The 18,275-nt window shown below is 37.9% G+C and overlaps 1 protein-coding gene across 1 annotated transcript in view; it reads left to right on the top strand.

Annotated features, from left to right (window-relative positions):
- Positions 1-18,275, top strand: part of LACTB2 (lactamase beta 2) — a 41,855-nt gene that overhangs the window by 15,446 nt on the left and 8,134 nt on the right. The window contains exons 3-5 of the mRNA XM_007947345.2: positions 485-611; positions 8,264-8,442; positions 11,677-11,825. Coding sequence (XP_007945536.1) covers positions 485-611; positions 8,264-8,442; positions 11,677-11,825 — 455 coding nt within the window. The remainder of the gene's footprint in view (positions 1-484; positions 612-8,263; positions 8,443-11,676; positions 11,826-18,275) is intronic.

Below are 18,275 nucleotides of genomic sequence, written 5' to 3' on the forward strand. Positions count from 1 at the left end.
TATAAAATATGAGTGACTAGAAAAGCAAAAGAGCTTTCGTATAGCTCTACAGGGACGTGAAGGTCCTTGACTAGTGCTAATGGTTTACACTGGAGTACTAACCTAAAGGCTGGCGGTTTGAGCACAGCCAGTAGTACATAGAAGAAAAGGTCTGACAACCTGCTTTCATTAAGAGTATAGTGAGGAAAACCATACGGTGCCGTTCTATTCTGTAACACAGGGTCACCCTGAGTTGAAATCAAGTAGACTGCAGTTAACAACAACAAAAACAGAGGGGCATGAGAGAATAAAAAGCTCTTTTTATTGAAATGGAAGAAATAGTTACCATCCTAGAAATGTGCTACTGTAATTTGTCCCATTTTATATTCTCTCTTCATGTTTTTATAATACAGCATTTTTTGCAACCATTCATAAGTGTTAACTCTTTAAAATGGTGAATTATCATTCAAAGTGTGACTTAATATTTCACATATTTTGTGACTAGACACCCCATATTGCATTAAAAAACTTCCACGTAATCCTCACAAAGAAGAAGTTATAGGAGATGGAGAACAACAATATGCTTATCTGAAAGATGGAGATTTGATTGAGACTGAGGGAGCCACTCTAAGGTAAACATCCTTTAGCTGGAGAATGAGGGAGTATATGTGTATGTGTTATAAAAGGGAAAGAAAGATTCATGCATATTTGTTCATATATCTGAAGAATATCTCAGGAAGGATACAGAAGAAATCTGATAACATTGGTTACTATGGAGAAAGAAAATGGATAGCTTGAGAAAAAAGGAAAAAGATGTATTTTAATTTTTCCTTAAAGAGATTCTGATTAAGGTAAATTGAGTATGGGAATTGATCTGTTTTTTAAAATTTTGAACTCAGAAGAGTTGAAGACAAAGGGTCAAAAAGAAATGAGTATAGTACTGTTCATTGTAGTACTATTCACAGTAGCCAGAAGGTGGAAACAGCCTAACTGCCCATCAGCAGATGAATGGACAAACAAAATGTCATTTTACGTACATTTTACATACATACAGTGGAGTATTACTCAGCCGATAGGAGAAGCGAAGTCTTGATATATGCTATAATATGGATGGAGCTGGAAGACATTATGCTGAGTGAAATAAGGCAGTCACAAAAGGACAAATATTGTATAACTTCACTTATATAAAAAGATAAGAAAAGACAAATATATGAAGAACAAAGTTTATTAATGATTATGAGGGGGAGAGGAAAAGTAATAGAAAAATTGCTTTTTTTAAGGGTAAGGTTGCATGGCAATTATTGTAATTGTACACCTGTAAAAAGTTGAACTAGAAAAAGTTTTGTGATATACTTTCAGCAACCATCAAAAAAAAAAAAAGGAAGAGTAGCTCCTGAGGCTGCTTCTGAACAACCAAAAACCTCAGGATCCTTGATTTGGATATTTAGGGTCATGGTTTCATGGGACATTCTAGTTAATTGGTCTTATAATGTGTTTAGTGCTTCTCTTCTACCTTCTAGTTGATTGTGTAATGCCTAGGAGCTTAAAGCTTTCAAGCTGTCATGCAGGGCACAACAACAGCCTCTGTTCATCTGGAGCAATAGAAGAAGGAGGATTTGGAATGTATGGCTAATTGCCTCCATGAGCAACTGCCTCCTTTGCCAGGAAACCAGAAGAACTGGATGATGCCTGGCTACCGTTACTGAATGTTTTGATCAAAGATTTCGTTATAAGAATCCTGATCAAAAGGGGTAAAATGCTAGAACCTTGTTGTTGTTAGTGCAGTCGAGTCGTTTCTGACTCATAGCGACCCCATGCACAGCAGAACGAAACACCGCCCGATCCCACACCAGCTCCATTATCCTTGCTATACTTGAGCCCATCGTCACAGCCACCGTGTCAATCCATCTTGCTAAAAGCCTTCCCCTCCCTCGTCGACCCTCCACCTTACCAAGCATGACATCCTTCTCCAGGGAATGTTGCCTTCTGACAACATGACCCAAGTATATGTGAGACGAAGTCTGGCCATTCTCGCTTCCAAGGAGCATTTCAGCTGCACTTCCTCTGGGACAGATCTGTTGGTTCTTTTAGCAGTCCATGGTAATTTTAGCATTCTTCACCAGCACCACAACTCAAAAGCATCAACTCTTCTGTCTTTTCCCTGCTCTCCCACCTTGCTGCTTGTGTGGCGTGGCCTGGGTTCCCTCTCCTCACCTGGATCCCTGCAGCTGACTCCTCAATCTGTTCCAGTCCCCTTTGCCTTTTCTGTCCTTTCCCTGCTCTCCTGCCTTGCTGCCTGTGGGGTGTGGCCTGGGTTCCCTCTCCTAATCTGGATCCCTGCAGCTCACTCCTAGAGAACCTTATGCTGAGGGAAATTAGTCAATTATAAAAAGATAAATATTGTATCAGACCACCGTTATATAAAGTGAAGAAAAAGATTTTCACACAAAAAGAAATGTTCTTTGATGGTTGGGAACTCTGGTAGCATAGTGCCTAAGGCACTTGACTGCTAACCAGAAGGCTGGTGATTCAAACCCACCAGCCACTCCTCTGAAGGAAGGTTGGGCAATCTACTCCATAGTGATATCGCCTTGGAAACCCAAGGAGGAGTCGCTGTGAGTTGAGTCCAACTCGATGGCACATAACAACAATAACAGGTGGAAGGGAAAAGGAGTATAAAGCAAGTAGACATATATTAACTCGAGTAAAGAAGCAGGCAATATACAGTAATGGAGAAGTCAGCAAATAAAACAAAGATCAAAGCAAAGGAAGACACTGAAGAGTGTAAGAGTTAAAGGCAATAGAGGTAAAACTATTACCTAAATAATCCTGTAATAATAGTAATAACAGGTGGATTTATAGGTAAACACACAAGCTTTGGGAAGGAAAATGGGACTGAACGCACAAATATGTATGGGTTTGACAGAGGATTTCTACATATGTACTTACATATACTGCAAATATACCCATGAATATGGTAGAGCATACTGGGGACAAAGTATGAAGTCTTCTTAGCCATAATCAGAAATCTTTAGGGAGGAAGTGTGAAGTTACATTGAGGGAATTACAATCAATGACATGAAATACTATGTGTATGAGTTGTTGAGTGGAAAACTAAACTTTCACCCAAATCACAATAAAAGTTAAAGATTATTTCAAAAAAAAGAACAGAAGTAAAATGCAGAACAGAATTTTAAATTCTCATGATCTCCAGACTTCCTGGAGTCAAGGAAGCTAGATAAACCCCTGAAACTGTTATCCTGAGATAGTCTTTAAAATTTAGACTAAAAATACCCCCTGAAGTCTTCTTAAAACTAAACAGTAATTTAGTGTAACTAGTAAAAAAATATCTGCCTTCTCTTTTAAGAACTATCTATATGGGATCAAATTGACCACAGCAACTCCAAAGATGAGATAGGAACCTTAGGGGGCAATGAATTTGTGTGAGTGGGGAAGGAGCTCAGAAGAGGAGAGTGAGAATGTTTGCACAACCCAAAGAGTGTAATCAGTGTCACTGAATGGTACAGGTAGAAACTTGAATTGGTGTAGGTTTTGCTATGTATATTTTCAACAAAATAAAAAAAAGTTGGGAGGAAAACCAACACAAAGAATCAAGGGAAAGCAGGTATACTTTTAAAATACGGTTACTAGTAAGTAATCTCTGTCAAAACATAAATTCTAATTATGTTAAAACCAGAATAAAGCATTTAATTTACTGATGACCATGGTTTCCAGCTTCCGTTTTTATAAGATCAGTAAAAGTCAATTGTTTTAACATTAACAAGAAGACCCACTGTTAAGCAAAGTTTTATGAATTAAAAAAAATAAACCACTGTCATCAAGTCGATTCCAACTCATAGCGACCCAGAGTAGACCTGTACTGTAGGATTTCCAAGACTGTAAGTCTATACGAAAGCAAAATGCTTCATCTTTCACTTGTGGAGAGACCAGTACATTCAAACAGCTGAACTTGTGGTTAGCAGCCAAATGCTTTAACCTCTATGCCATCAGAGGTCTCTGGAGACTGCTAGTTAAAGACAATATATAATAGAGGCAGAGATAATACCCACCTAGAACGCTTGAAGTAAAAAGAAAGCCAGTAAGATTTTTCAGTAATAATTTGATTCCACATGTAACCTTCGGAAATTTTCTAGTGAAATAAGTTTAATTTCTTAAAGAAAAGTCAGTCTGACAGCTTGTGTTGACCAGACTTTTTTAGAAGAACTATCCCTACAAGGCTTATTCTATCACAGAAATGGCAGAACTAGATAAATTCTCCACCTGGTGAATGGGAAGGCCACGCTGCAGTTCCTCTGATAGTTAGTGAGCACTTCTGATGCCATTTTCTTTTCTTCTCTTACCTATGGTAAAGTGAATTTTAACATGATTTTAATGCAGATTAAAGCATTAACCATCCAGGTGATTGGAAAATTGGAATTTCTTATCCCCTGATGTAAGAAATCCTGTTTCCTTCAGTCTGGATGATACAGAAGAAAACCATTACTGAATTCTGGGTAGGGTATGGGAGGTGTGGGTAAGAAATAATAATAAAGGCTTTGCGAGAACATTGAAAGATAAGACAGTTGAGAGGGTCTGAAAGAATAGTTCTCTAAATGGTGTTTTGCAAATGATTTTAAAAAAGATTGGTGTTCTGTTTGTTGAACTGTAATTTATGTGTGATTATTCATAAGATTATTCAACAGATATGATACATACCCACACATGTATTTTTGTGGTTGCTGAAAATATACCTCCTAGAATTATTTTTATGTAACTTTGAATACTTTTATTAATACTTTGCAGCAGATTAAATAAGACAAAAGAGATGACTTCTAGCCTCTCTTTAATCCCTCGCCATTGGAGCTTATATAATAGACTGATTGTTTGCAATATATCGATTCAATTTCGATTCATAGTGACCCCTCCTTGGGTTTTCGAGGTGGTATCACTATGAAGTAGATCGCCCAACCTTCCTTCCAAGGAATGGCTGGTGGGTTTGACCCACCAGCCTTCTGGTTAGCAATCAAATACCTTAGGCACTACGCCACCAGAGTTCCTATGTAAAGTATACAATTGGAAAACATAAAAACGTAGTAGTTTTTAATGTCAGACATTGGCCTTTCAAATATAATTACTCCCATTACACTGGTGACAAATGTTCTTGTATTATTTTATTATGTTTTTAACAGATTTTTTTTTAAGATTTTATAGTTTCAATATTTAATATTAAGGATTTTATTGATTTTTATGTTTTTGACAAAGGAGAAGAGAAAACCCTCTAAGTTAGAGTCATTTTACTTTCTTAAATATTATTATTCAAAAAGTTTAATTTTGTCAAATGTCCTTTCAGCGTCTAAGGAGATAATCTTACTAGTTTTCTGTGTAGCTTTTAATGTGGTGAATTAGTTTGAGATTTTATAATATTGAAACCATCTTTGCATTCTTGAATGAATAACCTTGAATGAATAACCTTTACTTTAAATATGCTTTTAGATTGTTGATATTTTAATTAAGATTTTTATAATACATATTCATAAGTACAATTAATTGTTAGTACTTTTCTTTTCATGCACCCTTGTCAGGTTTAAGAGCCATAAATTTTCCTTCTTTTTTTATGCTCTGGAATATTTTAAGTAGTAGTGAGGTTATCTGACCTTTAAATGTTTGATAGAATTACCTGTGAAAATACCGAGTCTTTAGTTTCTAATGACAGTCACACATCCTTTTAGAGGATCTTCACTGCTGCTTATTAGTGATAAGGTCCTACGAGTTCAACTTAGAGCTAATAACATTGTTTATTTCTGTGTACTTTTTAAAGAATATCTTGTAATAGAAAACTAGAATAATGGAGTTGTGTATTATAAGTTACTACAGTCAGATAGCTTTGTTAAAAGAAAGGTTTACTTATTTTTTATGACTACCAGAATCTAAAAAACAAACTTGAAAATATATTTAGATATCATTAGCTAGGTTCATCAAAGTCTCCCGGAAGAGAGACAGGTGAAATTACCTTTGATTGTGAGGGTTTGTTATACAGAAATATATGGGCAAATGACATAAGCTAAAGAGGTAAAAGTGGGTTCCCACTGAGGGGAAAGAAATGGAGCAGAGTAGACAGTACAAATCTTGAAGGACGGTTTGATTCTTTGTTACATCTTGCTTGTTACATTTAGGTATTTTAGGTATTATCTGGTAATTTACCAACTGTGGAAGAATGAGGGTTGAATTTTCCTTTTCTCCTGTGTATCGGCCCCATTCTCTCCCTAATCTCCCGTTGCCTTCATTTTGGTTAGATCAGCTTTCAGTGCTTACGTTACTATAGCTATAAACTCACTGCTGTCAAGTCAATTTGACTCATAGCAACTCCTGTTTGGTATTCTGAGGCAGTATCTTTACGGAAGTAGATTGCCCAATCTTCCTTCCAAGGAGCGGCTGGTATGTTTGAACCACTAACCTTCTGGTTAGCAGTCAGATGCCTTAGGCACTACGCCACCAGAGCTCCCTACTATAGCTATAGACTATAGACCTACTTAAAAACTGAAGATTTAGTAAACAATGATTATTTTCCTTTCCTTGCTCCAGTCCAGGTTAGTTCTCCTCCATGCCCAGAGAGCTCTCATCACAGAATTTCCTTCATTCTTACCTTTGCCTCTCAACAGCATAGGATCTCCTGTTTCCTCTACCTCGTATCTTTCTTGTTTTGTTTTTTTCTTTTTTGATGGATCACATCTCCAATAACTTTCTGAGAAAAGGTGCATTTTTGAGACTGTACATGTCTAGAGATGCTTTTTTTTTTTTTTTCATCTAAATTATTTTAAGGTTTGGCTGAATTTGGATTCTAAGTTGAAAGTTATGCAACATTCCATTACTTTAGTTTCCAATCCTACATTCCATCACCTTAGTGTTCAATACTGGATTTGAGAAATCTGAAAGCCCTTCTGATTTCTAAACTCTTTTGTCACTTTTTATTTTTCCTTACGTCGAGCCTTGTGAGGATTTGTTAGCTCCAGGCTTCCGTGTTGTCCCTCTTGATCTGTCTGCTCATGGTTCATTAGCCTCAGATGTAGTCTGGTTCTTAAGAACCCAGAACTCTTTTCTGCACCTCACAGGTTAGAAGGTAAAGAAGATAAAAATTTCCCATAAAGTATAGCAAAAAGGTAAAAACATGGAAAATAGGAGGAAAAAAAAGATAAAGGCATAGTCTAGGATTTCTAACAAAATAAAATGAGTTTGAGTAAATGAAATAAAGGTAAGAGAAAATAATCAATGAACAACTTAAAGGAAAATTTCTAAAACAAAGACACATGTTCCAGGTTGAAAAGGCCAATAAAGGACTCAACGACATAAACCCTTATCATGATATATCACTGTGAAATTTCAGAACATAGTAGGCAAGATATTTTTAGATGACCACAATGAAAATAATGGATTTAGCATTTATTGAGTATGTAACTTTGTGCCAACTACTATATTATAAACCCTTAAAACTTGTCTTTGAATTTCCCAGCAACCCTTTGAAACATATCTACATTTTAAAGAAAAACTAATATTGAGAGAAATTAGTTTGCCCCATTTCATATATCTAGTTAAGTATATGTAGCTTACAGATTACTAGAAAAAAAACAGAACAGCAAGAAAATACACTTCCTATAACCAAAAATGGCCACAGGGAGGTCTAATAAGCATAAAACTTGAACTTAAATATGTATGTGGAATAACTACCCTATTAGAAAAACAAAATCTCAGACTGAATTCCACATAACACTTTTTAAGGATATTCAATGTTATTAATAGAGCACAGCTGAAAACAACCTAAATGCCCCCCAATAGGAAAGAAAATGAATATTTAATGATGTGGGGAAAGTACAATATAATTTTAAAAATTTTTAATCAGGTATAAAACAATATCCCAATTTTGTTTTTAAAACATATTTTAAAAATTTGAAAAAAAATATATTCTTTAGTAAAAGTGGTCTCTGGGTGATGGAATGATTGGTGATGGAATGATTTTATCTCCTTTTATATTTACCAGACTTTCTGCAGTCAGTGTGTAATGCTTATAAAATTGGGGAAGCAGTGTTAAATTTGCCCTTCAGAGTAAGAAATTTTATTTAGTTACAAGGGAGAATTAAAATTTTCAGTAGTTCACAAGGAGAAAAAATGGAACTTTTTAACTCAGTATTTTTACTTGTATGTTGTTCAGAGATGAATAACTTATTTCTCAAAATTTCTTACAAGTCTAAGCGCTGATAATTATTACTTTCTTATTTCTTCTCTGAACCAGAGTTATATACACACCTGGCCACACTGATGACCACATGGCTCTTCTTTTAGAAGAGGAAAATGCTATCTTCTCTGGAGATTGCATTCTAGGGGAAGGAACAACTATATTTGAAGACCTTTATGATTATATGAACTCCCTAAAAGAGTTACTAAAAATCAAAGCTAATGTTATATATCCAGGTGGGTAACTTTTAAAATCTAACAAACGATTTGTGTCAAATGATGAGGAGGGTTAATTTTGGGGTATGTGTTATGGTTTTTTTTTTCCATTGGAGAGACAGATACAAACTGCTTCTCTAAAGTGTACCCCTGTCTTGTCTAGCCATGCATTCGGACTTAAAGAGAAGACACATTATATTAAAAACTTTGCATTACAAAGTTTTGTTGTTTTGGGTTTTTTTTAATAACTACACAGCTATTATACTCTCAAAACTACTAAACAAAGGAAATAATCTTTTTTTTTTTTTTTTAATTTTGATTTGGGTGAAAGTTTACAGAGCAAATTCATTTCCCATACACTTTGTCTCATGACATTGACTACAATTTGCCACAATGCAACAGCTTCCCTCTCACTTCCTCCTGATAGTTATCTCTTCCCAGTGTCCATCCTTCCATGTACTCGGCCCTCTGAGCTGTCTTTCTGCATACACAGCCCTTCTATTCTCCCATGATTTGAACAAAGGAAATAAGAGTGGAACAAGAAATTTTTTAAATAAGCCGTTTTCGGTTTGTTCATTTGATTTTTGTACCACATTTTGGCTTTGTAACCTTGGGTAACATTTGACCTCTGAGCTTTAGTTTCTTCATTCATGCTGTTGAAATATCAGTAGCTGCCATATCAACTATAGAATGGTGTATTTATTTCCATTCTCCAGAAAAAGAAACGTGTTCTTAATATCTCAGATATGAATACACTGCCCTGCAATGAGTCTCCCAGTCATCCTAAATTCTGTGAAATGCATGGGACCCAATAAGGAGTTGGAAGGAAAGAGGGACTGGGTTACCTAATTTTCTAAGTTTTACTTTACTCCTAATCAAACTGCCATGGAAAGATCTGTAAATACAGTATTTTCATTGCCCTCACATTTTCTCATGAATTCCTACTGCTAAGGAGATAGGAAACAAACAGTGGAGCTCGGCATTCATATTAATATTGTCTCATGCAAAGAATGGAAATGATCGCTGGTTTTAAAGAAAAGAGTGGATGTTCATTGCTCTCACATTCAAGCTAGGCTAATGAGAGGCTGCTTAGTAGATAAAAGGTCCTTAGAGTTCTTGCTTTATTGAAATCCAGTGGATGGCTTATTAGCACAGCAGGAGTTTATATGTAACTTACGCTCTGTAGCCATATCTCCAGTATAGTAAAGCCTGCTACGTGTAAAGTACTGTTCAGGATACTTGCAGCTACCTCCTGACAAAAATTCTGTGAAGCAGGTAGTGGTGTCCTTATTGTACAGTTCAAGAAACAAGCTAAGAGAGATTTAGGGACTTAAAGTCACATTGCCAGTTAGTGATACTCTGTATTCTAACCAAAGCCCATGCATGCCTGTTCTGGTGGCCTAGAGCCACTCTGAGAGAAATATACCACACATGGGATGGACTTAACAAACAGAAGTTTATTATCTTACAGTTTGGAGGCTTTAAGTCCATGTTCAAAGTGCCAGGCTCTAGGGGCTGGGTGAAAGCCCCTCAGCCTTAGGCTTCAGCTCTGCCTTCAGCTCCTGGCCCACAAAAGCTAGAGGCTTTTCTTCACTCAGACAGCTGCTGGTTGCTGAGACTGACAAGCCCAGGGCTGACAAGTAAAAGAACACAGTCCCGATGTTACCAAACCACACAGCAGGCCATTAATTTAAGTCTATTGTAAGTCCCAAGGTCAGCAGAGTATGGCAGGCTGCTGAACAATGACATAGCTATATGCTGGGTTCAAACGTGCCATAAACTAGAGACCATTCTTCAAGGCTTCTCCTTATATACAGGAAGCAGACCACATTCCCAAGGCAGCTACTCAGCTGCTCACAATAGATTCCACCATGGAGTTGATTACCAGTCTCATCATGGGGACTGCTACCACCAGATGCCCAGCCTCTCAACCAGGCCCAGCTAAGTTGACACACAAACTGAATTACCACAATGCCCTTTCCATGACAGTAGGTTTGCCTGCTTCTGGATATTTTATTGTCAGATATTTTAAACATTCTTTCTGCAGACTTGTGTCATATATTAATTTATACCATCTCAAAAAGTAACTATATTTCAGTAATTAGTTTATCTGGGTTGTCAGATTTTCTGAATTGCTAACCTATACATAGATTCTTCAGTATTACAATTCTGCGGGTGAATTTCTAATAGAATTTTTATACTTGCGTGAGGCTGCTTTTTATCTTCCCCTTTTTAAATCTTATATAAATAAGGTTAGCATTGTGATTTAAAGCATAGATTGTAGAGTCAGAGTCCCAGCTCCACTCCTTTACTGCTTTGTGACCATGGACAGGTTATTTACCCTCCTTGTGCCTCAGTTTCTTATGTTAAAAAAGGGATAACAATAGGACCTACCTGATAAGGATTGTTGTTAGAATAATATATATTAAATAATATATATTTAGAGTGGTACCTACCACATATAAGCATTATATAAATTTACTTAAAGTTATAATTGCTATCTTTATTGCTAGTTGTGATTTTTTATATTATTTTTTTTTATATTTTTTTAAGTAGACAGTAACATTTTATATAAATTTCAGTTCGTGCACTTTGCTTTTTTTTTGCCATTATACGTAAATTTTAATCTCTTATACTGTGTATCTTTCTAATAATTCATATTTGTGGTATATTTAGTATGCTTTTTGAAAACCTCTTAACCATTTTTTAATGTCTATTAATTTTTTTTTAATTTTTATTGTGATTTGGTTGAAAATTTACAGAGCAAATTCATCTTCCATGCAGCAGTTCCCATACACTTTGTCTGATATCATTGCTTGCAATTTCCCACAATGCAACAGCTCTCTTCCCACTTCCTCCCCATAGTTACCTCTTCCCTGTGTCCTTCCCTCCCATGCACTCCTGCCCACCCCCCCCACCCCGGGCTGTCTCCCTGTACAGCCCTTCTATACTCCCATGATTGATCTCTCCAAGGAGTGTATCTACCTAATGTAAATGTTCACCTCATATGCTTGTCTTTTGTTTGGCTGGAAGCCGCAGGAACAGGCTCAGTTCCAGACCTGAAGGGTAGCTAGGGGCCATAGTCTGAGGGATTCCACCAAGCTCTATCAGACCAACAAACCTGGTCCCTTTTTTTTATGATTTTGAGTTTTGTTCCACATCATACAAACTGTTTTTAAAGAGAATAAATTAACTTCATTTGTACTTAATATGTTAAATCTGGTTGAAGTAATTTTTATAATTATTTTAATTCAGGACATGGCCCAGTAATCCATGATGCTGAAGCTAAAATTTTACAATACATTGCTCACAGAACCATCCGAGAACAGCAAATTTTGACATTATTTCATGAGAACTTTGAAAAGTCATTTACTGTCATGGAGTTGGTAAAAATTATTTACAAGGTAATTTTTGTTTATCTTATTTGCATTTAACCACAATTTTACTAGAATAATCTTTTGGTAAGCTTACCATATCCCAGAACAAAATAAGTCTATGTTAATTTTTTAAAGAATGCCACTTCTTTAGATTTGAGACCAGCAATCTCAACTTTCTAGAACATAGAAATTAAACAAATAAAAACCAGTCCTAAAGAACAAAAATAGCCATCCTGAGCCAGTCACTAAACCTTCTGTACTTTATTCTGGCTCAGAGATTGTTGTCAACAGCCTTATGATTAAGTTTTGTAATGATTTATATATTCTTCTAGGCATCTTGATGATCTGGTTTCTTAGCCTGCAGCAAATGAGAAGGGGTGATCTGCTAGAGACAGATACTGGGATAATAGCAGTGAGAAGAAGTAGTGATGCCTAACAGCAGAAAAAATGCCTATCAAAGAACCTGAGTAGAGTGACTGGGAAAGAGTCCCACACCTCAGTGACCTGAGCACAACGTCACTCTCTACCAGTACTATGTGACAATTGGTTAGTATAGTTCAGTGTTTCAGCAAATGTTTATTGGATGTCCACTGTGTAGGCAGTATTTCTTAGAGGTTAAGAATGTAGGATTCGGAGGAAGACTATCTCTGGGTTTAAGAGTCCCTGGGTGGTGCAAAACAGTTAAGTGGCTCAACTGCTAACTGAAAGTTGGTGATTTGAACCCACCCAGAGGTACTGCAGAAAATAAGTCTGGCTATCTACTTCAGGAGCTCTGGTAGCATAGTAGCTAAGGCACTTGACTGCTAACCAGAAGGTTGGCAGTTCAAACCCACCACCAGCTACTCCTCAGAAGAAAGGTTGGGCAATCTACTTCCATAGTAATACTGCCTCGGAAACCCAAGGAGGGGTTGCTATGAGTCGGAGATGACTCGGTGGCACATGACAACAACAAAATCTACTTCCAAAACATCACAGCCTTGAAAACCCTATGGAGCAGTTCTGCTCTGTACGAATGGGGTCGCTATGCATCAGAATCAACTGACAGATAACAACACCACCTGGGTTTAAACCTTTCCACTCCCGCTTACTATGTGTCAAGTTATTTAACTTCTGTAAACCCGTTTCATTGTCTAGAGAATGAGGTTGGTAACGTTATTGATAAGTTTTTTGTAAGAACTAAGAAACAATTCTTGTTAAGTACTTAATAAAATGCCAGGCAAATAGTAAATATCCAATAAATATTTGTTATTAATATTATTATTCGCACCACCATCACCACTATTGGTACCTGTGCTAGGCTCTAGCAATACAAAAATAAATAAAGTTCCCTGTCCCCTTCATATGTCTTCCTCTGTCTATGGGAGAGACAGTTGAATAAGCAAATAACATTTACAGAGTTGTACAACTACTACCACAGTCAATTTTAGGACATTTTTATCACCCTGTAAGAAACCCATACCCTTCAGCAGTCACTCCCCATTTCCTTCCAGCTTACTATCCCACCTCAATCCTAGGCAACCAGCTACTTTCTTTATAAATTTGCCCATTCTGTGCAGGTCGTATAAATTTTAAAAAATAAACCTCACTGCCATCAAGTCAATTCTAACTCGTACTGACCCCCATTGGATTTGCAAGGCTACAGATCTTTACGGAAGCAAACTGCCTAATCTTTCGTCCACAGAGGGGCTGGTGATCTTTTTGTTAGCAGCCACATGCCTGAACCACTGCACCACCAGAGTTTCTTTGTCATATAAATAGAATTATATAATTCATATTCTCTTGTGACTGGCTTCCTTCACTTAGCATGAAGTTTTTGTGGTTCATCCATGTTGTAGCATGTATCAGAATGCAATCCCTTTTATGCCCTAATAATATTTCTTTTTTTGGATAAACTATGTGTCATTTGTCCATTCATCAATTGTTGGACATTTGGCTGCTTTCCACTTTTGGCTATTATGAATAATGCGGCTATGAACATTCATGTACAAGTTTTTATGTGGACATAAGCTTTCATTCCTCTTGGGCATGTTACCTAGAGTGGAATTGCTAAGTTATATGGTAGCATAGTGCCTAAGGCATTTGATTGCTAAAGCAGAAGGTTGGTGGTTCAAAGCTACAGCCACTCCATGGAAGGATGATAGGGCAATCTACTTCCATCAAGATTTACTGCCTCAGAAACCCAACAAGGGTCATTATGAGTCAGAATCAACTCAGTGGCAGTGAGTTAGTTTGCTTTGGTTTTTTTTACTGGTAACTCTGTTTACCTTTTAAGGAACTAATACGCTGTTTTCAATAGCAACTGCACTATTTTACAAGCACTTGACTGCTAACCAAAAGGCTGGCAGTTCAGACCCACCAGCCACTTCTCAGAAGGAAGGTTGAATAATCTACTTCTGTAGTGATACTGCCTCAGAAACTCAAGGAGGGATCACTATGAGGCGGGTCTAACTCTACGGCACATAATAACAACAACAACAACAACCAGCAGTGTATGAAGATCTAATTTCTCAAGTTATATTAAATTTTAATTCATTTAAATAGCCACATGTGGCTAATGGTTACTGTATTGGGCAATGCGATTTTTGAGAGTTAAAGTGCTTCTCTAGCTAGCTACTTAGCATAACAATGAATGAGTTGTATATCCTAAGAGCAATACATTATTTCTTGAGAGTGATTCAGATACTAAAGATACTCAATGATGAAATACTTAATATAATAGTTAATTGATGTTCTAATGAGTATTAAATCACCTCTCCCAAACATTCTACTTAACTATTGTTGTTGTTAGGTACCGTTGCAGTGTAGTAAATTACTTAGTATGGCTTTTCTACCCATAAGTCATTGTAAACTCAGTGGTGGAATGAGCAACTGAGGAGCTCCTGATTGTAAATGTTATCCACCTGGGTTATTTCGGATGGGAGTGGCACAATACAATGTTATGGGAGGCTCTCTCTAAGGTGCTTAGAATTCTGATGCTATGATTGGCTGGTTTGGCCACTTGCCAAACTCAAAAGGAGGCCTCCTAGAGGCAGAACTCTCTCTGACTGCTGGTTGAGGAAGATGTGCTACTGAAAGAGACACGCACTACTGAAAGAGACACGTGCTGCTGGGAAAGAGACACAAGAAACACACATTGCTGAGTAAGACACCGAGGGACATGCACTGCTGGGGGAGAGACTGTGAGAGACTTGGCTGAGGGACAGTGGGCTGGGAGAGAGACTGAGCGTTTTTCCTGAACTTGAATTGTAGCCTGGTGCTTCCCTAATAAGCCCCGTAATCTGTGAGCTCTGCGTGGCCACTGCAGCGAATTATTGAACCCAGGAGAGAGGTGGTGGTGTTTTGGGAGGAACAGGTGGTGAAAGGGCTGGAGGGAGGCAGCATGTCTGGCCTTGCAGTAATAGGCCTTGGGCTATTAATGGTGATTCTGTCTTCCTCTTGTGGGATTAGAGGAGGTCAGAACATGTGGCCTCCTTGCCATTTTTGCAACTGTTCTGGTTACCTAGTGCTGCTCTGACAAGAATATACCACAAATGGGATGGCTTGAACAAACAGAAGTTTATTCTCTTAGTTTGGAGGTTTTAAGTCCAAGTTCAAAGTGCCAGGCTCTAGGGGCTGGGTGAAAGCCCCTCAACCTTGGGTCCAGCTCTGCCTCCTGCTCCCGGCCCACTGGAGCTAGAGGTGTTTCTTCACTTAGACAGCTGCTGGCTGCTGAGGCTGAGAAGCCCAAGGTTGACAAGTAAAAAGGCACAGTCCCAATGTTACCAAACCACACAGCAGGTCCAAGGTCGGCAGAGCATGGCAGGCTGCTGAACAATAACACAGCTACATGCAGAGACCAAGCGTGCTGTATGCTAGAGACTATCCCCAAGGCTTCTCCTTCTATACAAGAAGCAGAGACCACATCCCAAAGGCAGCTACTCAGCTGCTTGGGGTAGAGCCCACCATGAACTTAATTACCAGTCTCATCATGGGAAATAACTACCACCAGCTGCCCAGCCACTCATCCAGGCCCAGCCAAGTTGACACACAAACTGAACTACCACAGGTACTGTCAAGTAGGTTCTGACTCATAACAACCCCATGTATAACAGAACAAAATACTGTCCAATCCTGCACCATCCTCACAATTCTTGCTATGCTTCATTCCATTGTGTCTATCCATCTCATTGAGGATCTTCCTTTTATTCCACTGATCATCTACTTTACAAAGCATGAAATCTTTCTCTGGGAAATACTCCTTCCTGATAACATTACCAGAGTAACAGAGACAGAATCTTACCATCCTTGTTTGGAGGTCCATGGTATATTCAGTATTCTTTGCCAACACCATAATTCAAATACGTAAGTTCTTCTTCTGTCCTCCTTATTCACTATCCAGCTTTCACACATATTTGTTGTTGCTGTTAGGTGCTGTGGAGTTAGTTCTGACTCACAGCAATCCTATGTACCACAGAACAAAACACTGCCCAGTCCTGCACTGTCCTCGCAGCCATTGCTGTGCTTGAGCTCACTGTTGCAACCACTGTGTCAGTCCATCTCAAAAAAGGAGAAGCCTTTTTTACTGCCCTTCTTCTTTGCCAAGCATGGTATCTTTCTCCAGAGATTAGTCCACCCTGATAACATGACAAAGTACAAGAGGTGAAGTCTCACCATCTTGCTTCTAAGTAGCATTCTGGCTGTATTTCTTCCAAGGCAGTTATTTGTTCTTTTGGTAGTCCCTGATATGTTCAGTATTCCCCAACATCATAATTTTGCATTCCTCCTTACCCATTATCTAGCATTCACATGCATATGAGGCTACTGAAAATACCATGGCTTAGATCGCCTTAGTTTTCAAAATGACCTCTTTGCTCTTTGACCCTTTAAAGAGGTCTTTTGCAACACATTTGCCCAATGCAATACATCCTTTGATTTCTTGACCACTGCTGCTTCCATGGGCATTGATATTGGATCCATGTAAAATGAAATCCTTGACAACTTCACTATTTTCTCTAGCATGATGTTGCTTATTGGTCTAGGTTTTTTGTTTGTTTGTTTGTTTGTTTGTTTGTTTCTTCCTTTATTCCGAGGTGTAATCGATACTAAAGGCTATACTCCTAGATCTTCATCAGTAAGTGCTTCAAGGCTTTTTCACTTTAAGCAAGCAAGATTGTGTCATCTGCCTATTTCAGGTTGTTGCCAATCCTGATGCCATGTTCTGCTTCATATAGTCCAGTTTCACGGATTATTTGCTCATCATACAGATTGAATAAGTGTGGTGATAGGATACAACCCTGGCATCCACCTTTCCTGATTTTAAAGCATGAAGTATACTCTTGCATTCTTCAAACGACTGCCTCTTGATCTGTGTACAAGTGTCTCATCACCACAGTTAAGTTTTCTAGAATTTCCATTCTTTGAAAATGTTATGCATCATTTGTTATGATCCACATAGTAGAGTGCCTTTGCATAGTCCGTAAAACACCTTTCTGATATTCTCTGCTTTCAGGCAATATTTATCTGATATCAGCAATGATATACTTAGTTCCCTATCCTCTTTTGAATAGAGCTTGAATTTATGACAGTTCCCAGTTGATGTACTGCTAAAAACATTTTTTAATTATTTTCAGCAAAATTTTGCTTGCAAGTGATATTAATGATATTTTTCAATAATTTCCACATTCTCTTGAATCATCTTTCTTTGGAATGAGCACAAATATGGATCTCTTCCAGTCATTGGCCAGGGTAGTTCCAGGAAAATTAGCCTTCAGTTTTAATAAATCAGTTTCTTAGTACTTAGCACAGTTTTGTTGTATTGTTGTTAGGTGCCATCAAGTTGTCTCCAACTTGTAGTGACCCTTTGCACAGCAGAAAGAAACACTGCCCAGTCATGTGCCAGCCTCATGATCCTTGCTATACCTGAGCCCATCGTTGCACCCACTGTGTCTGTGCATCATATTGAGGGCCTTCACCTTCTTCATTAACCCTCCACTTTACCAAGCATGATATCCCTCTGCAGGGAATGGTTCCTTCTGGCAACATGACCAAAGTAGGTGACACGAAGTCTGGCCATTCTTGCTTCCAAGGAGCATTCCGGCTGCACTTCCTCCAGGATAGATTTGTTACTCCTTTTAGCAGACCATGATACTCTTATCATTCTTCTCCAACACTACAACTCAAAAGCAACAACACTTCAGTCTTCCTTATTCATTGTCTAGCTCTCACATGCATAAGAGATGGTTGAAAATACAATGGCTTGGGTTAGGCACACCTTAGTCTTCAAGGAGACATCTTTGCACTTCATCAGTTGAAAGAGGTCTTTTGGAACCTACAGATTGGGAAAAAAATATTTGGTAATGACATATCTGACAAGGGACTTAGCTCTAAAATTTATAGAACACTCCAGCACCTCAATAACAAAAAGACAAACAATCCGATTAAAAAATGGGCAGAAGACATGAATAGACACTTCACCAAGGAGGATATTCAAGTGGCCAA

The sequence above is a fragment of the Orycteropus afer genome, unplaced genomic scaffold (assembly GCF_000298275.1).
Source record: "Orycteropus afer afer isolate SDZICR_OR568_19922 unplaced genomic scaffold, OryAfe1.0 scaffold00181, whole genome shotgun sequence".
In the NCBI taxonomy this organism is placed as follows: Eukaryota; Metazoa; Chordata; class Mammalia; order Tubulidentata; family Orycteropodidae; genus Orycteropus; species Orycteropus afer.